A 20,615-nucleotide genomic window follows, 5' to 3' on the forward strand; every position below is an offset into this window, starting at 1 on the left:
TTTTGTTTATAACGCAAAAAATAAAAAGCGCAGAGGTGATCAAATACCACCAAAAGAAAGCTCTATTTGTGGGAAAAAAGGACGTCAATTTTGTTTGGGAGCCACGTCGCACGACCGTGCAATTGTCAGTTAAAGCGACGCATTGCCGATTCGCAAAAAGTAGTCTGGTCTTTGACCAGCAAAATGGTCCGGTCTGCAAGTGGTTAAAATCCACACACATTTAACCCTTTGATCAGGGATATGCAATTAGGGGACCTCCCAGCTGTTGCAGAACTACAAGTCCCATGAGGCATAGCAAGACTCTGACAGCCACAAGCATGACACCCAGAGGCACGATGGGACTTGTAGTTTTGGAACAGCTGGAGGTCCACTAATTGCATATCCCTGCCCTAGAGGTTAACCTTCCCAGCCAGTGTCATTAGTACAGTGACAGTACATATTATTAGAACTGATTATTGTATTAGTGTCACTGGTGATGCAATTGGCAGTAAAGCTTCACACACACCACTAGTGTGTGTTTTTTTTTTTTTTTTTTTTTTTCATTTGACCTGCTCAGGTTGGAGCTGCTGTACCAGCAATCCGATGTCAGCCCAACGATGTCCCCTACTGAGTTATTGTGTTCTGACAGGAGGACGTGGGAATCCCCGCCAGAACACTCCAGTCAGCGCTCTCAGCCATTGGCAGACCGTTTTCGGTCATGAGCCTTCAAACGATGCCGGCTGAACCGTCTGCCATACACACTCGCCGAATGTCAGGCAGTGTCTTTTGAACCGTCTGATATTCGGCCGATGTGTACTAAGCTTCAGTCAGTTCCTGTCTCCCCCCAAGTATTTGTGTCAGATTGTCCGCCGCCACCGCCTTCTTCTGGTTTCCAGGCGCAAGCACCTCCCACCCCCTTTTCCATCCCACGCCGACTCCCACTGTGATTGGATACGGGGGTTTTGTCAGCAGGTCCCAGCCAATGATTGTCCAATCACAGCCCAGAGCTCTGTATTAACAAACACACAGGGCTGTGTACAGAGGAAACGATCGGTGTCTGTCTGTTTCTTCTCCCTGCAAGGAGTTTTTAGTAAAAAAAAGCAGCACGTTGTATAGGAAGGGGTTAATCATGTGTTAATGTCTATAGCAGGGATATGCAATTAGCAGACCTCCAGCTGTTACAGTACAAGTCCCATGAGGCATAGCAAGACTGACAGCCACAAGCATGACACGCAGAGGCATGATGGGACTTGTAGTTTTGCAACAGCTGGAGGTTTGCCTATCTCTGATATAGACATTAACGCATTCTTAACCCCTTGCTGGCCAGTGTCAGTACAGTGACAGTGCATATTTTTATCATTGATCACTGTATTGGTGATGTCAGTGGCAGTCAGTTAGCCCCCCCCCCCCCCCCTTACTGTCACAGTCCCACTATAAGTCGCTGATCACCACCATTAATAGTATATACAGAAAAAAAGAAAATAATTCCAGTATATATCCCCATAGTTTTGTAGGCGCTATAACTTTTATGCAAACCAATCCTATAAATGTAGCAAATACATTTTGCCCTCCATTCAAGAAGATATTTGATTTTATTGAATATTTCATTTATGACAGTAAAAAATATTGTCTTTTTACAAAAAAAAGTAATTTTTTTTTGGTTTATATAATAAAAAAATAAGAAACCCAGTGGTGATCAAATACCACAAAGAACTCTATTTAGGGGGGAAAAAAAGTGATATCAATGTTATTTGTGTGCAGCGTCGCACGACCGCACAATTACCAGTTACAGTAATGCAGTACCGTAACGCCAAAAAAATGGCCTGGTCACGAAAGAGGGGTAAAATCTTCCGGAGCTGAAGTGGTTAGTGTCCTCTCCAGTGTTAATCCGGGGGGGGGGGGGGCTCCGTATAGTAGGAATCCTACAGCCAGAGCAAGACGCAGCTAGTGACGGTAGAACGTTCTCCCTCCATAAATGATTATATTCTAATCATTTCTGTTTATTTGCTCTGCTTCAGGATGTAAGATCTGATCTGATTGTAGAAAGACGTTTCCGGCTGCTTGGGGCCTCTTGCGCCAATTATCCAGCGTTGTGTGCTGCTTGATTCATCGACACGTAGCACCTGTGTACTCGATCCGCTTGACCCCTTGGAAGATTTACCCCCCCCTCTTTCATGACCAGGCCATTTTTATTTTATTTATTTTTTGCGATACGGCACTGCATTACTTTAACTGACAATTGTGTTTATTTTTTTAAATGCCCTCCACTTGTGCCGCTTGACACCTGGAAGATTTACCCCCCCCCCCCCCCACCTCTTCATGACCAGGCCATTTTTATTTTATTTATTTTTTTGCGATACGGCACTGCATTACTTTAACTGACAATTGTGCAACGTTGCAACCAAATAAAGTTGATGTCCTTCCCCCCTCCCACAAATAGAGCTTTCTTTTTGGTGTTATTTGATCACCTCTGCGTTTTTTTATTTTTTGCGCTATAAACAAAAAAAAAAAAAAAAGCGACAGTTTTGAAAAAAATATATATTTTACTTTTTGCTATAATACATATCCATACTGTGTACAAAATAGGGGAAATATTTAGGGCCTTTTGTTGTTTTTACTGATAATGGCGGGCGATCTGCGCTTTTATTTATTTTTGCAGGACTGCGGTGGGCAAATCTGATTTTTTATTTTTTTTTGCGCTATAAAAAAAAAAAAAAAAAAAAGCGACAGTTTTGAAAAAAAAATTATATTTTACTTTTTGCTATAATACATATCCAATAAATTTTTTTAAAAAAAAGAATTTGTTCATCAGTTTAGGCCAATATGTATTCTTCTACATATTTTTGGTAAAAAAAAATAAAAATAAAATACCAATAAGGCTCGGTTCACACAGGGGGCGACTTGTCCAGGCGACTTAGCGCTCCATTCTGTACTATGGAACCGTTCTAATAGTCGCTCCGACTTAGAAAAAAGGTTCCTGTACTACTTTTGGGGCGACTTGCATTGACTTCTATACAGAAGTCGTTTTGCAAGTCGCCACTGAAGTCGTGTGCAGGTCGCGGTCTGTGAGTCGCGCTGCAAGTCGTGCCGCCCCCTGTGTGAACCAAGCCTAAGCGTATACTGACTGGTTTGTGCAAAAGTTATACCTTTTTAATAAATAGGGGAAATATTTAGGGGCTTTTTGTTATTTTTTTATTTTTTTTTATGTTTTTACTGGTAATGGCGGCGATCTGCATTTTTTATTTATTTTTTGCAGGACTGCGGCGGACAAATCTGATCCTGAGTGACTCTTGGTGACCTCAATACAGTGATCAGTGCAATAAAAATGCACTGTCACTGTATAAATGGCACTGGCAGGAAAGGGGTTAACACTAGGGGGCGATCAAAGGGTTAAGTGTTCTCTAGGGAGGTGTTTTCTAACTGGGGGGGGGGGGGGCAAACTAAATGGGGAGAACAGGGAGATCGCTGTTCCTGATCACTTGGAACAGCAGATCCTGTCAGAACGGAGAGATCCGCCTCGTTTACATAGGCAGATCCCCGTTTTGCCTCTACTACAATTGCGGGTGCCGGTGGACATCGCGGCCGCCAGGCATGGGCATCGGATCCCGCGCCACTGTATCTATTACTCAAAACGTCGTACAGGTACATTGTTTCATGCAATAGAGCTGCCCTGCCGCAGTATATATGCAGTGGGCCGTCTTTAAGTGGTTAACTAAACAATTGCGCTGTCATGCTACTCTGTACCCAAATAACATTTTATACCGTTTTTGTTTTGTTTTTTCCCCGCACAAATAGAGCTTTCTTTTGGAGGTATTCGATCACCTCTGCGGTTTAAAATTTTTTGCTCTGTAAACAAAAAAAAAAAAAACAATTTTGAAAAAACAAACTATATTTTATTTTCTGCTGTAAACACATCCAATAAAATATTTTAAAAATCTAATGTATTCATACATTTAGGCCAACATGTATTCTGCTGCATCATTTTGGTGAGAAAAAATACGCGTATTTTGATTGGTTTGCACAAAAATTATAGCGTCTACAGGCTATGCTGGAATTTTTTATTTTATTTTCATGCTTGTAATGGCAGCGATCAGCGACTTCTAGCGGGACTGCAATATTTCGGCGGGCATTCTGACACTAACTGACACTTTGTGGGAACCAGTGACACTAATACAGTGAGCCTTGCTAAAAAATATGCACTGTCACTGTACTCATGGCACTGGCTAGGAAGGGGTTAAACAGCTAGGGCCATCGAAGGGTTAACTATGTCTAGCCAGTGTTTGTGCGTGCTGCGTTAGGTGCTTTCACTAAGAGATGTGCTTTGCAGGGAAACAAAATCCATCACATCCCCGCTGACAGGACGGAGCTCTGCCTTTACATAAGCAGATCTCTGTCCTGTGTCTCAGCTTGACGATCGGTGGGTGCCGACAGACCTCCATTGGCCGGTGTTCTGCCATATAGTCAGCCATCATATAGCATCCGCCCCGTACTGGGCATGCGCAGTACGGAGCAGACGAAGCTTCGGAAAATCTCAGAAGCTGAACGGCGCCTGCGCCGTGAGTGGAGGTGGTAGCTCCACCATCCAAGCAGACAAAGGGTTGTGAATATTAGAGGGCCCCTCGCGGACGAGCTTCGCTCGCCACACTTCGGGCTCGGCCTCGCTGCGCTCGGCTCTTTTATATTCCAACTCTATGTCCACTTGGATAGTGGGAATAGAACCTGGACTCACGGCGCATGCACCGTTCATCCTCGGCAATTTTCGGAATCTGTGTTGCTGTGTACTGCGCATGCGCAGTACACAGCGGACACTATCCGATGGAGGACATTATATGATAGGACAACGGCACCTGCAGATCAGCTGCTGCCGTGATTCACGCGCCACCCTACCCAGAAGTTCAGAATTGTATATGTGTGTGAATCTGCACAGAACGGCCGTCCGCTAAGTGGTTAAAGTGTCATTAAAACCAAAAATTTAATATTGCAGCTTAACAAACATTAGATGCAGCGGCTGCATTTGCCGTTTTTTCTTTTATTTTTTCCTCTGCTTTTACCAGGTGATCTAGCCAGTAACGCACCACCTGTATTAGAGTGCCCCCCTTATTCTGGATGAAAGAGCACAGGGGGGCACCCATTGGACAGTAGCATTGTCAGTCTGTGGGGAGGAGGGTGTTGGATGGACTAGCAGATATAAATACAGTAACAAAAGCCCAAACTCCAGCTTACACTTTACAATCAGTTACAGCAGACAGTTTTTTTTTTTCCGTTTGTTTTCCATAAATAAAAGCTGATTATTGTAAGCACTCCTGTACAGCCATAAATGGTTTATCTCATCCATGTAAACTGATACATTCTGCTGGAGAGCCTGTGCTTTTGTAAAACAGACTTACTAGGCAGATCACCAGGTGAAGAAAAAGAAAAAAAGAAAAGAAAAGGAAAACGAATGCAGCCATCACATCTAAGAATTCGTAAGCTGCAGTGTTTGCTTTTGGGTGTAATGCCGCTTTAATTATGATAGGGATCCTCAACGAGCTCCCATGTGTTGTAAAATGTCCCCGGCCCTTTTCATTTTCTAAGGCACCCCCAACACACCACTGGTGCACTCATATGATGTTTTGGGGGCCCATTAGAGATGGATGGGAAAACCCCCAAAACACACGTGAAATGTTACCATTGTATGTTTATACCGAGCTTTGCTGACTGGATTGTCCAAGTACATCTAAGAACCTATTCTGGATGTGTAAATGTTCGTCCATCTTTATTTTTTATTTTTTTCAAGCTAGTCTCCTATCCAAAATGAAGAGGTTACTAAACATACAAAAATTCTCATATGACAAAATACAACTTCAGAAGTGATGTAGCCACTTCCAGACTGCGACTTTTCTGGCACTTTTTGTTTACATGTAACGATCAGTATTTTTTTGCTAGAAAATTAGTTAGAACCCCCAAATATATATATATATATATATATATATATATATATATATATATATATATATATATATATATATATATATATAATATTTATTATTATTATTATTATTATTCATTTTTTTTTTTTTTTTTTTTAAAGCAGAGGCTTTAATATGTTTTCCCTAAAAAAAAAAAAAAAAAAAAAATGTAGTTCTATAAAATGATGTTATGCAGAGTAAATAGATACCAACCATGTCGCGCTTTAAAATTGCGCACGCCCATGCAACAGCAACAAAGATGTAAATTTTTACTATCCATAGACGGCATGTTAATCTTTACAAGTTACCCCTATTAGATTTACGCAGGAGGTCTGGTGCTAGGATTACTGCCCATAACCTGACGTTCGCAGTCTTGTTGTACATGTGAGACGATCTCTATTTGCAGGACCAGCGCACGGAGGGGGGGGGGGGGGCTGCAACTAACGATTATTTTCATAATCGATTAGTTGGTCGTTTATCGTTTCGCTTAATCGGTTAATAACCTTAAAAAAATCTGGTGTACAATTTAGTTAATATGTAAAGTTTAAAAAAAAAAAAAATGGAAATTTATTCTTAACTACTTGCTTACTGGGCACTTAAACACCCTTCCTGCCCAGACCAATTTTCAGCTTTCGGTGCTCTCACACTTTGAATGACAATTACTCAGTCATGCAGCACTGTACCCAAATGAATTTTCTGTCGTTTTTTTCCCCATAAATAGAGCTTTCTTTTGGTGGTATTTGATCACCTCTGGGGTTTTTATTTTTTGCGCTATAAATGAAAAAAGACCGAAAATTTTGAAAAAAAAACGCATATTTCTTGGTTTCTGTGACAGAATTATGCAAATTATTAATTTTTCTTCATAAATTTTGGCCACAATTTATACTGCTACATATCTTTGGTAAAAATAACCCAAATTAGTGGATATTATTTGGTCTTTGTGAAAGTTAGAGAGTCTACAAGCTGTGGTGCGAATCGCACAAAATTGATCACATCTGATGTACTGGTGGCCGATCTCGCTTCTTGTGACCCGAACAAGTCAGGAAAGTACAAATACCCCCCAAATGACCCCTTTTTGGAAAGTAGACATTCCAAGGTATTTAGTAAGATGCATGGTGAGGTTTTTGATGTTGTCATTTTTTCCCCACAATTCTTTGCAAAATTAAGATTTTTAATTTTTTTTTTCTCCACAAAATTGTCATTGTAATAGGTTATTTCTCTCACATGGCATGTGTATACCACAAATGACACCCCCAAAAAATTCTGCTACTCCTCCTGAGTATTACAATACCACATGTGTGGGACTTTTTCACAGCCTGGCCACATAGAGAGGCCCAACATGCAGGGGGCGCCATCATGTGTTCTAGGAACATAAATTACACATCTAACTTGTTGACTACTTATTACACTTTTGAAGCACCAGGACAATGGCACGTGACACTGATGACAGATGGCACTGATACGTGGCACTGATGACAGATGGCACTAATATGTGGCACTGATGACAGATGGCACTAATATGTGGCACTGATGACACGTGGCACTAATATGTGGCACTGATGACACGGGGCACTAATACACGGCACTGATGACATGGGGCACTAATACGTGGCACTGATGACAGATGGCACTAATACGTGGCACTAATACGTGGCACCGATGACGCGTGACACTGATGACAGATGGCACTGATAAGTGGCATTGATGACACGTGACAATGACAACAGATGGCACGTGACACTGATACGTGGCACTGATGACAGCTGGCACTAATACATGGCACTGATGACAGATGGCACTATGTGGCACTGATGACACGTGGCACTGATGACAGATGGCACTGGGGACAAATGGCACTGACAACAGGTGGCACTGGGGACAGATAGCACTAACAGGTGGCACTGGGGCAGGATGGCACTTTTCTTTTCTTACACTTTTTTTTTTTTTTTTTTTTTTTACACTGACGGCGCTGCAGCCGTTCTTCTCTCCCCTCTCACACTCTGTCTGTGTGAGGAGGGAGAGCGGCGCTGAGAGATGATCTCATATGTTTACATATGAGATCATCTCCCATTGGACGCGCCGATCGCGCTGTAAACGGCCGATGTGATTGGCCGTTTACAGCGATCTGTGTTTGCCTGTCCCCGGGGGACACGGCAAACACAGAACTTCCCCGATGCGTGCCCGTGGCGGTGCGCATTGCGGAAGTAAACATTAGGGCATCCAGGGACGGCCACCCGGACGAAAGCGTCTGCTCTACGGCCGTCATTCGGCTATAGGGCGGGCGCGAGGTGGTTAAATATCTCTATGTTGTGGTAAATATAAATAACCAAAACTATGGTTAGGGAGCAAAATATGTAATCCACTCTGAGAATAACAGACAGAAGAGATATACTGTATATACTATTAGAGGAGAGGGAGAATCTGGTAAATATCATCAGAGATAAAAATTTTGTTATTAAAAAAACAATGTCTTCCTTCAAAAAAATAAATTAATGTAATTTTAAGAACGTTTGTTCAATTTTCTGATCTTTAGTGGGTCAAATCGCCGTTCATTTTCAACTACAGTGACGGGAAAATTTGGAAATAGAAAACGTCTTGGTCAAAGGAATTTTCAGACACTTTGGTTTTTGTTCGGAAATTACATTCATTTTAAAAACAGAATGTAAAAAAATAAATAAATACATTTCAGACAACATTCTTTCATTCAGCGAATGTACAAAGAAGAGAAGAGCAAAGAAGAGAAGAGCAAAAAAAAAGCCCCTGACCCTTTCTAAATACGCAGCAGCTGAAAAAAGCACAGATGTGAACGTCTCCTATAGGAAACCATGTAAATGAACTGTAGTGCGTTTCTGCAAAAAGCACCAAAAAACAGATGTCAACCAGGTCTAAGACGTTTAGTAACATAAATGGGGTTAAAAAAACTAAAATGAGCCCTTTATAGTACGAAAAAAGCGGATAATCACTACTGTAAGGGGTTAAATTTTTTTTTTTACTGTAGAATTGTGAATGTAATATTTACAGCAGCAATTATTTGCTCTTTTTTGTACTATAAAGGGCTCTTTTTTTTTTTTTTTTAACCCCATTAAGTTACTGTCCAACTAATCGATTATGAAAATAGTAATCGATTAATTTCATAATCGATTAGTTGTTTCAGCCCTAATAGGGGCACTCCTATTTATTTTTTATTTTTTTTTTAACACTGTTGCTTTTATTTTTATTTTATTTAACCCCTTGCCGCGAGGGTACGCAGATGTGCGTACTCTGCTTCCGGGGCTTATACCGGGATGATGCCCGCACCTGCAGGCATCATGCCGGTACTCATTTTTAGAGCTGGCGATTGGCTTTCCAGCCATAACAACCGATGCGGCTAAAAGCCGCTCGGCTGTTATGTCGGGGGAGCGGAAGGGCACGCCCCCCCGCTGTTCTTACCAGTGCTCCCGCTCAATCGGGAGCACCGATGCACGATACGATGCCTCCGGCGGCTGGGCAGGGACTGGAATGAAGCCGTAAGTGGCTTGATTCCAGTCTCCTAATAGTAAACACGGCATGACGTCACTTCCCATTTACTCGGCCGCCAATGGCGCCGGATTTAAAAATATATACACTATTCAGAATCGCTGAAAACGGCGATTTGAATACTTTGAAGTGTAAGGGGGGATCGGGGGTCTTTTAGACCCCCGATTCCTCCATACAGAGTACCTGTCGCCACCTATTACTGTCACAAGGGATGTTTACATTTTTGTGACAGCAATAAAAGTGATCAAAATCTTTTTAAAGCGCTCGCAAAGAAAACGCATACGGAAGTCGCGCCCGCATATGTAAACGGTGTTCAAATCACACATGTGAGGTATCTCCACGATCATCGTCGGAGCGAGAGCAATAATTCTAGCACTAGACCTCCTTTGTAACTCTAACCTGGTAACTGGAAAAAAAAACCCGTAGTTTGTCAGCATTCCACGAGTGCGTGCAATTATAAAGTGTGACATGTTTGGTATCTATTTACTCTGCGTTACATTATCTTTCACATTATGCAAAAAAATTGGGCTAATTTTACTGTTTCGTTTTTTTTAAATTCATGAAAGTGTTCCTTTCCCCAAAAAGTTGCGTTTAAAACACCACTGCGCAAATACCGTGTGACATAAAATATTGCAACAATCGCCATTTTATTCTCTAGAGTCTCTTCTAAAAAAAAAATATGGATTTTAACTTGTAAACACCAAATGCCAAAAATAGGCTTAGTCATGAAAGGGTTCATTTGGGTTTTTTTCCTATCACTTTTATTGCTGTTACAGGGAATGTAAACATCCCATGTGACAGCAATAGTCATGTGACAGGTACTATTTATGGAAAGATCTGGGGTCTGAGACTCCAAATCCCGCCTTTAACGCATTCAAAACACAAAGATCGTGGTTTTGGCCTTTTATTTTTTATTTTTTTAAATGGCACTATTGACATTCGGGTAAACTGGAAGTGATGTCAGGTCATCATTTCTGGGTTATTATAGCGGAGAGTAAAACAAAGCCGACCCCGGCAGATGTGCCTGCTGGTCGCTTGGGTCTCCCAGTGGGACAGGAGAGTCCAAGCAAGCTGGCGGAAGGTGGCAGGGGGGGGTGTGTCCCCTTCAGCCGCTTGTAAAAGCAGTCCAGCGGCTAGTTGGGCGCTAGGATTGCTTTTACAAGAAAGCCAAAGGCCAGCTCTAAAAAATAAAAAACAGTACTAGGAAGATGCCTGTGGTATGTTGCTGGTCCCGAAATGATGTAATGTGATGTATTGTATTCTTTGGTTTCCAAGCATGGTGGTCTTGGTCTTCTCTTCCTCTTTTTTTATTTTTTATTTATTATTTTATTTTTATTTACGAATACTGTACTGATTAAGCACTTGCTGACTGTGCTATAGCTGAGTGATGGCTACAGCATGGCCGTCCAGTTCTGGGAGAGCGTCTATTGATGCCCTCCCAGAACCACTCCCACTGCGCCAAGCTTCCAGTGCGCTGTGATCGATGTGTCCTTTTGGACACAGATGATCACTGAGTGCGACGGAGAGCCTTTGCCATGTGATCAGCTGTATCCAATAACGGCTGATCACAATTTAAACACACTTGCTGGTTATCAGCATTCCTTTCCTTGCGCTATCACAGCCTGAGGAGGAGAGCCGGTAATCTGCAAGTCTGAAACAGACATCTATACTGATGATCATTGCAGCTCCATCAGTTCTTAACAGTGCCCGCCAGTGCAGCCTCGTCACACACATCAGCAAAGAAGAGAAACTACTTATTTGCAAAATGTTATAACAGAAACCTAAGAAAAACTCTTTTTGCTATAATATTTCTGGTCCGTTTTCATTTGTTTAACAAAAAATAAACCCCAGTGGCGATTAAATGCCACTATAAGAAAGCTCTATTTGTGTGGAAATAAATGATACAAATGTCATATGGGTACAGTGCTGCATGACCGTGCAACTGTCATTCAAAGTGTGACAGCGCTGATAAATTGGCCTGGGCAGGAAGGGGGTAAAAGTGGGGTAAAAGCAGATGATCAAAGCTCGCCACAGCGCCTAGAGGCGCATTGTGCGCTATACAAGTATTTCATTCATTCATTCAAAAGCGGTTTAAACAAAAATCGTACAAGTGAAAAAAATTCGGATAATTCCGGATGAACTCTCGTGCTCTGCTCTCGAAAGCTCAGTACGAATGATCAGGTTATCGGACGATTACATCAAACGCTATATATATATATATATATATATATATATAATATATATAATATAAATAAATATAATTTTTTTTTTTTTTATCCGATCGTGTGTAGTAGGCATTCGATTCCGCCAAACCCCCCTCCGCAGTGCACATGTTCCTAATTGGGCCCATCTTTGTTTACTTCCAGGTGAAAGAGCTCGTCCTGGATAACTGCCGGTCCAAAGAAGGAAAAATCGAGGGACTGACGGATGAATTTGAAGGACTGGAATTTCTAAGCACAATCAACGTCTGTCTCAGCTCTGTTGCAAATTTACCAAAGCTAAACAAACTGAAGAAGGTAATCGGCGACTGCTGATGTTTTCATTAATTGTCATCCTCCTGCTGTCAGTACATTAGAGGGGGGAGGGGGGTCTCTTATCAGCAACCACTGGGGAGAGATTTGCCTCTTTTTGTTTGTCTCTAGTTTGGGACTTACCAGTTTTGCTATGTTCCATTGCTATTCTTTTCATGTGACCCGTGTGCTGAAAAGGATTTATTTTCCTATGGAGGAGAGGAAATTATCTGTAATCTGTAACAGATTTTCTTTCATGTTATTCCAGGAGATTCACCCCATATGTTGCTGGTCTCAAACTTTACACAGAATAACTTTTTTTTGTTTTTGTTTTTTTGTTATTTTTTTTGTTTTTGTTATCTTTATTTAAAGCGGTGTTCTGTCCAAAAAAATAAAAATAAAAGGCAAGCAGCTATATATGCTGGCTTTTAACAATATAACGCTTACCTGTCCTGGAGTCCCGCGATGTCGGGTGCTGCCACCACCATTGCGGGTAATGGAACCCAGCAGTGTAGCCTTACGGCTTCCTGCCGGGAACCCTACTACGCATGCGCGATGCCCCACTCCTCTCTCCTACTGGCCCGATGACAGGTGGTGGAGGAGGAGGGAGCCCCGGGGTCATGTCACGGGCACCTGGACTCCCGGAAGTGGGAACAGGATGCCTGTCAAAAACAGGTAACCTGTGCTCCCCACCCTGGAAGATGCCAAATGTGGCACCGGAGGGGGAGAGGAGACTTTTGGGTGGAACTCCGCTTTAAGGAAAATTTTCATACATTTAAGTAGTGCAGCCATGACAAAACCTACAGTTGACCATGAGATTGTGATTTTATGGTTGAACTGGGTGGACTTGTGTCTTTTTTTCAACCTGACTAACTATGTAACCATGTAAGATTGTACACAAATACGAAGTTAAAGTGTTATTAAACCCAGGAGCCTGAAATTCACTATATCTGATCTCCCACAGAACATAGAAATGCAATTATTTTAGTAAATACTGCTAAATACCCTTTCTCAGCAGTACAGTGAGGGGGTAAAAAAAATATTTGATCCCCTGCTGATTTTGCGCGTTTGCCCACTGACAAAGAAATGATCAGTCTATCATTTTAATGGTCGGTTTATTTTAACAGTGAGAGACGGAAAAACAACAAAAATACCCGCATTTCAAAAAAGTTCTAAATTCATTTGCATTTTAATGAGTGAAATAAGTATTTGACCCCCTATCAATTAGCAAGATTTCTGGCTCCCAGTTGTCTTTTATACAGATAAAGAGCTGAGTTTGGGGGCACTCTCTTAAAGGGAGTGCTCCTAATTTCAGCTTGTTGCCTGTATAAAAGACACCTTTCCACAGAAGCAAGCAGATTCTAATCTCTCCACCGTGGCCAAGACCAAAGAGCTGTCCAAGGATGTCGGGGATAAGATTGTAGACCTACACAAGGCTGGAATGGGCTACAAGATCTATTGTTGCTAGCAGTAACCCCTTATTAGCCTGGTTCTATCAGACTAATCCCCCCCCCCCCTTTTTTTTACAAGACCAGCAGCTTGGTGAGAGGGTGACAACTGTTAGTGCGATTATTCGCAAATGGAAGCAGCGCAAAATAACTGTCAGTCTCCCTCGGTCTGGGGCTCCATGGAAGATCTCACCTTGTGGAGATTCAATGATCATGAGAACGGTGAGGAATCGCCCAGAACCACACGGGAGGATCTTGTCAATGATCTTAAGGCAGCTGGGACCATAGTCACCAAGAATACAATTGAAGGACTGAAATCCTGCAGTGTATTTGATCACCTCTGCGTTTTTTTTTTTTTTGCGCTATAAACAAAGAATGAACGTCCAATTAAAAAAAAAAAAAAAATATATATATATATATATATATATATATATATATATATATATATATATATTTTTTTTTTTTTTTTTTTACTTTCTGCTACAAAACATATCCAATAAAAAAAAGTAAAAAATCAAATTTCTTCATAAATTTTAGGCCAATATGTATTCTAGATAATTTGGGTAAAAAAAAATCCCAATAGGCGTATATTGATTGGTTTGGGCAAAAGTTATAGCATCTACAAACTATGGGATATATACTAGAAATTGTATTTAATTTGTTTTATACTTGTATTGGTGGCGATCAGCGACTTTTATAGTGTGACTGCAATATTGCGACGGACAATCGGGCTCTAACTGACACTTTGTGGGAACCAGTGACACTAATACAGTGATCAGTGCTAAAAATATGCCCTGTCACTGTACGAATGACACTGGCTGGGAAGGGGTTAAATATATAGGGCGATCAAAGGGTTAAATGTGTGCCTAGCCAGTGTTTGTGTGTGCTGTGAGGTTTCACTAAGGGATGTGAAATATTTAATTCCTTTTACTTTGCAGTCACAGAAAATGTATTGGTTCCCGCTGACAGGACAGCGATCTGCCTGGTTCACATAGGCAGAGCTCCATTCTGTGTCTCTCAATGATCAGCGGGTGCCGGCAGACATCCATTGGACAGCGCCCGCTGATTGGCTTCTGCTGTGACAAATCACAGCAGAAGAGGCGCACCCCCCTACCCGAAAGTGCCGGATCACATACCTAGCACAGGAGAACCGCTCTGACACCGTAAGGTATGCAGTCTGCAAGCGGATATTATATGTCAGGGCCTTTATAATGAGAAAAAACAGTGCACAGCGCCCCCCCCCCCCATCAGAAGCATTGCTGGTGCTGATGAAGGGGGTTTGTAGAGCAACTGAGGCCCCTGAAGTATAGTGGATCCAAGTGGCCCAAACCGCATAGAATGTACTATAGCAACCTTTACATGTAACCATCCAATCGTCCGCCTCCATAATGTTGTTCACCAGGCGTACCCACTCCGCACAGCAAGCAATCTGGGTATTTTTTCCCAATAGATTGGAATCGAGTGTCGCGCTTAGAAGGCGGGACAGAACGCATTTGTGATAATGGGGAAGGTACATGAAGTAGAAACTGTATAGGTGAATCGGGCATGTCTGATTAGGGCTCTGATATCCTGCAAATAATGCCACATACACACGACCGGACTTTCCGGCAGACTAGGTCCGACGGTTTTCCCGACAGACTTTCGGTGGAGTTCAGGTGGACTTTCCGAATGAATGGACTTGGCCACACACAATCACACCAAAGTCCGACAGATTCGAACGTGATGACTTACGACCGGACTAGAATAAGGAAGTTCATAGCCAGTAGCCAATAGCTGCCCTAGCGTCGGTTTTCGTCCATCTGACAAGCATGCAGACGAGCGGATTTCCAATAGGAACTGGGTCCGGCGGAGTTCCGGCGATTTTTTTTTTTTTTAAACGTTCTATTTCTTAGACCCCTTTCACACCACACCGCCCTTTGCGTCGGCGGTGTGGTTTTACCGCCGGATTTGCGGCGCATTTCGGCCGCTAGCGGAGCGCTTTTACCCCCGCTAGCGGCCGCGAAAGGGTTAAAACCGTCGGCAATACACCGCAATAGCAGCGTTTTGCCGGCGGCATTACAGCGCTGCCCCATTGATTTCAATGGGGAACAGCGGTGGAGGAGCGGTAAACACACCACTCCTTCACCGCTCCAAAGAAGCTGCTGGCAGGACTTTTTTCTGACGTCCTGCCAGCGCACCGCTGCAGTGTGAAAGCCCTCGGGGCTTTCACACTACACACAATGGTGCAGCTTCTTTAGGGCGGATTGCAGGCGCTATTTCTAACGCTATAGCGCCTGCAAAACGCCCTGGTGTGAAAGGGGTGTAAAGTCCGTCAGATTTTTGGACAGCAAAGGTCCGATGGAGCCCACACACAATGGAATTAGGCGGATTCGTTCCATCTGACGTTTGCTGTCAATGTCCGGTCGTGTGTACGCGGCATAAAGCCTTAGCTTGGGGCAGTCCCACCAAATGTGCAGGAAGGTAATGCGTTGGCCACACTCCCTCCAACAAGCATCTGATAAAGATGGATAAATTCTTGCCAAGAATCGCCTTGTACCATTTTGCTAGGGACAGAAGACCTCCGATGGCTGTGGCTGGTTACAGGTAGGTGGCAGCAAAGACACAACTTTCACATCTTCTTCCTTTTAGACATGGAGCCTAGTTACCTAGAGCGTTTGAAAAACCGCTGCGCAAATATCATGTGACCTAAAAAAAAAATGTATTCTCTAGGGCCTCTCCTTTAAAATACTAATATAATGTTTGGGGGGTTCTAAGACATTTTCTAGCAAAAAATGCTAATGGTTACATGTAAACAAAGAGTGCCAGAAAAGGCCGGGGGGGGGGGGGGGGGGGGGCAAGGGGTTTTAAAGGGATCTCTCCAACGTGGAGTATGACCCTGGTTTCATGGAGCGGGTGGAATAAATGTCTTATGTTTCGGTTATTGATGGCTTTTTACAAACATCTAAACTTGTGTCTTACGTAGGTCTGACTTTCACTCATGTAGATCGTGTATATGGCTACATGGCTGGGACAGTAATTCCATATTAAGGGAACACCTGACTTGGCCTTTGAGGGATGTTGTCTGTTCGGTGGACTCGCATGTGATTCGGACAGGTTTTACACCGCATTCCTGTTCAAATTGCATGTGATTCTTTGTAGTTCTTTTGTATGGACTCAAATCGCACCGCAAAGGTATTGGTTTCAGGCGTCTGAGCTGTTAATGTAATTTTTGCTTTCTTTTTGTCAATTAACTTTTTATTCTTTCAAACGGTGCATTACACTTCATGCATTACTGCGTCACATTAAATCAGCAAGAAAATAAATGAGTAGTCTTTAGGGACCTCCCGCCCAATGGCCAATCACAGGGAGCCCCCCGGGTCTGGCACAGACCAGGCCAGGGGGGGGCTCCTCCGCGAACATCCGAGCCGACCCTGGAGTTAGAAAAGTGGCGTTGCCCATCGTAGGGTCCAGTAGGGTAGCCCAATACTTGGATATAAACCTCTACAAACGATATTAACTACTCATTCCAAGCGTTATCCTCAAAGCAGCATTCTAGAGGAGCAATAAAGCACATGAAAGCGCAAGCCAGAGAGAATAGAGGAAAGAGAGGCAAACAAAAAGGAATAGTAAAACTGAGCGATAAGAAGAGGAGAAAAGAGAAAACAAAGGCGGGGAGGATAGGAGATAGGAAGGGTAAGGAAAGAGAGAGAACATATCGAAAGAGAAAAAAGGGGGGAGGAGGGAGTGGGGAGGGGGAGGGTAGGGGAAGGGAAGAAGGGGCAATCGCCGTGTGTGGTCCCTGCGTTCGATCACATCCGGGAGTTCCATGGGCTCCAGACCGCATCATGGGCCTCGAGCCGGTCCTGTATCCTGGCGGTCATCTTCTCCATCAACTCCACGTCCTTGATTCTAGTATGGAGTGCACCGAGAGCGGGGGGCAGCACCTTCTTCCAGTCATTTTTGCTTTCATTATGAATACCGGCTTCTTGATTTCAGTGGCTTCTGGTTGACCAGTGATGACTTTTTTTTTTTTCTTTTGTTTGCAGTTGGAGTTGAGTGATAATAACATCTCGGGTGGACTGGAAGTTCTGGCCGAAAAATGTCCAAGCCTCACACATCTCAACCTGAGCGGAAACAGAATAAAAGATCTGAGCACAATGGAACCTCTGGTGAGAAAGCCGCTTTTTATTCCGGGTGCAGGGCGGGTTTTTCTGAATGTAACGTTACTAAAGCGCTAAAGGGGACATTCAGACTACCTGTACAAAGTGTATGTGAATGCCGCACCTCGATCTTTGTGTGTTCGTAATTTTCTACCCTTGTGTTCTGCATAATTTTTTCCCACCTGCAGAAAAAATTAGGGAGCTTAAAGAGCTTAGACCTGTTTAACTGTGAGGTCACCAACCTCGGCGACTATCGAGAAAACGTCTTCAAGTTACTGCCCCAGCTCACCTACCTGGATGGGTATGACAAAGATGACAAGGAAGCCCCCGACTCCGACGCTGAAGCCTATCTGGAGGGTTTAGATGACGAGGAGGACGAGGACGATGGTGGGTACTGGAATTTTGGCTTTTCAAGCTCCTATGTTTTTTTTTTTTTGCCTTCATTTTTACTGAAATGGGCTGAAAGTCTCCACTATCGTACATTTGTTTTTCATTTTTCTTTGAATTTCTTGGAGAGAAAAGTGAAGGCCGTTCCTTTAGTAGAAATCTGCGGGTTTTTATTTGCATGTTCTGTGTGGCTTTTTATTGTTGAGGTGTTGCATTGGCTGTGGAGCTTTCGAGTTGCACTCAAACATGTACAAAGAGGTTCTTAAAGTGGTTGTAAACCTCAGACATGAAAAACGAACAAAGCCTATCCCTCTATTTCTCAACTCCAGTCCTCAAGTACCCCCAACGGGTCATGTTTTCAGGCTATCCATTATTTTGCACAGGTGATTTGATCAGTTTTGCCGCCTTGGTAATTACCACAGTTTTTCATCTGAGGGGCAATCCTGAAAACATGACCTCTTGGGGGTACTTGAGGACTGGAGTTGAGAAACATTGCACAGAGTATAGTGTGTGCTTGTCTCCGTCCAGAGCACTAAGTGTCATTTCTGTCTGCTGCCTCTTTCCTCTGCAGGAATCACTTCTGGCTAGTTTTCATCAGTTTAGTGTTTATGCCAGGGGGTCTGGTGCTAGAATTATTGCTCTCTCTGGCATGTGCTGCGATATGTAAAGTGTGACCCAAGGCCTGTTCCGTGTGCCACTCTGGCTCTATTGAAGGGGGGGTCCTATGACATCCACCGCTGGGAGTGCTGGTAGGGGGAGGGAGCTCGTCCCGGCTCTTGCAATGGCTCAGAGTGAGGAGAGTGTTCACCTATGGTCGCATATTCATAACATCCCTGGGGGGGGGGGGGGGGTGTGTATCAACCTCAGCCTGGACCCCGACCAGGCCATGCCACCAACGCGTTTCGCACCGCCCCTTGGCGCTTAGTCATGGGAATCATGTATTGTGTATCACAATTGTAACGCGTGATTTGTAGTGTGTTGGGATGCCCCAACGTGTGCATTTTACATTCGCGTGGGGGGCTCAAAAATCTTTTTTTTGTGTGGGGGGGGGGGGGGGGTTTGTCTATGTGCTTGGCTGAAACTTAAATTTTTTTACTTTTTAATCACATAGTGGACAAAAAGGCCTTTTACTTACACCGAAGATCCTATGAACGATCAGCAGGGTGGACGGCTGAAATGTCTCACACACTGTCAGTGCTGTAGAATCCGTGACCTTCTCACTTTTCTCAGAGTCTCTCTGTCACATCCTCAGATCCGGCGCAGTCTGCAAATCTCACGAGAGCCAAACAGTCACATGTTTGGCTCTAGCAAGATTTGCAGACTGCGCCGGATCTGAGGATGTGACAGAGAGACTCTGAGAGGAGTGAGATGGTCACGGATTCTACAGCACTGACAGTGTGTGAGACGTTTCAGCCGTCCACCCTGTTGATCGTTCATAGGACTTGGCTGGGCTATAGCCACATGCCACGTTTGCTTGCTATCTGGTAAGCAGGAATTCTTTAAGGTGACAGCACACTTCTTGATGTGAATCACTGTGGGGGGCATTTCGATTAAGAACTACCTTATCATTCTGATTAAGTGCATCTTTAAGTGTATTATGATACTAACTTAATTTGGGACTTTATCAGCGTGGCTTCTCCTTTACTATAGTAGGGAAAGAGACCGGAGAGCTTATTAAACAAAAATGATAACCTGATGAAAGGCAAATTCGGTCAGAATGAAGTTATATGGGGAAGTGATGAAGCTTTTGTAGCTCACCCTGACAGCAATTGTAGTTATAAAAATATTCCCAATTATAGCATGCGCTGGTTACCTTGGAAACTACCGCCCTTCCTGGTCCAACGCCGCTTAACACGTTACTGCTGGAAGATACTTTTTTTTTTTTTGGGAAATCTTTAAAACACGCTTTTATAGAAACAAAGGTATAAAAGCGATAAACAGATTTACAGTAGTAGTATGAGATTTTTCATTCTGGCAATTGCTAAATAAATGTGGGCAAGGACAACATTTACACGCCATTCTTTCTACAATTCTTATAGTCGTGAGGACCAGAGCTGGTATATCGCCATTAAACCTTTTTTATATTCAATCTTTTAAGTAGCAATCCAACTAAAATTTGCAGGTTTTGCACTAGAACTTAGTGAAGGTAGATTTTCCTCATTTACTGTCCCGGAAACAATTTAACAGGGCTATGGCAGCCATTAACTCTTTCACTGTCAGGCCTGTAGGTTGTATGGACACACATGTGTAAATCTGACTAGGAGACTCCTGCCTTCCACACACCCTCGGTAACAGCAATACCAACCCCCTGGGCTCTGCTTGGGCCCAGAACCGACATAGTGTGTGCCACCCGATGGAGGGGCAGGAGCAGAGCAGTCCTCTCTCCTGTCTTGTTGCTGATCTGGAAAGGGACGTGTTTGACATCACTTCCAAGTCCGCCTGGCCAGCATATCCGGGAAAGAATGTAGTGCAATGTGATCTGCATAGCATTACATTCAGTGGAGCACAGGGGAGACATCGGGGATCTTTTCAGACCCCAGATGTCTTTTTAAAGAGAACCTGCCTCCAAAAAATGATCACTTAGGGGACTTTTTTATATATATATATATATATATATATATATATATATATATATATATATATATATATATATATATATATATATATATATATATATATATATATATA

The 20,615-nt window shown here is 43.1% G+C and overlaps 2 protein-coding genes across 4 annotated transcripts in view; one reads left to right on the top strand and one right to left on the bottom strand.

Annotated features, from left to right (window-relative positions):
• PAQR5 (progestin and adipoQ receptor family member 5) overlaps positions 1-20,615 on the bottom strand; it is a 617,270-nt gene that overhangs the window by 405,149 nt on the left and 191,506 nt on the right. The window lies entirely within an intron of this gene.
• ANP32A (acidic nuclear phosphoprotein 32 family member A) overlaps positions 1-20,615 on the top strand; it is a 43,200-nt gene that overhangs the window by 5,071 nt on the left and 17,514 nt on the right. For all 3 annotated transcript variants that reach the window (XM_077470704.1, XM_077470702.1, XM_077470703.1), the window contains exons 2-4: positions 11,810-11,959; positions 17,427-17,549; positions 17,729-17,927. In XM_077470704.1, the coding sequence (XP_077326830.1) occupies positions 11,810-11,959; positions 17,427-17,549; positions 17,729-17,927 (472 nt within the window). The remainder of the gene's footprint in view (positions 1-11,809; positions 11,960-17,426; positions 17,550-17,728; positions 17,928-20,615) is intronic.

This window comes from Lithobates pipiens, unplaced genomic scaffold (assembly GCF_037356315.1).
Source record: "Lithobates pipiens isolate NorthernLeopardFrog02 unplaced genomic scaffold, aLitPip1_a1.2 Scaffold_8, whole genome shotgun sequence".
Taxonomy (NCBI): Eukaryota; Metazoa; Chordata; class Amphibia; order Anura; family Ranidae; genus Lithobates; species Lithobates pipiens.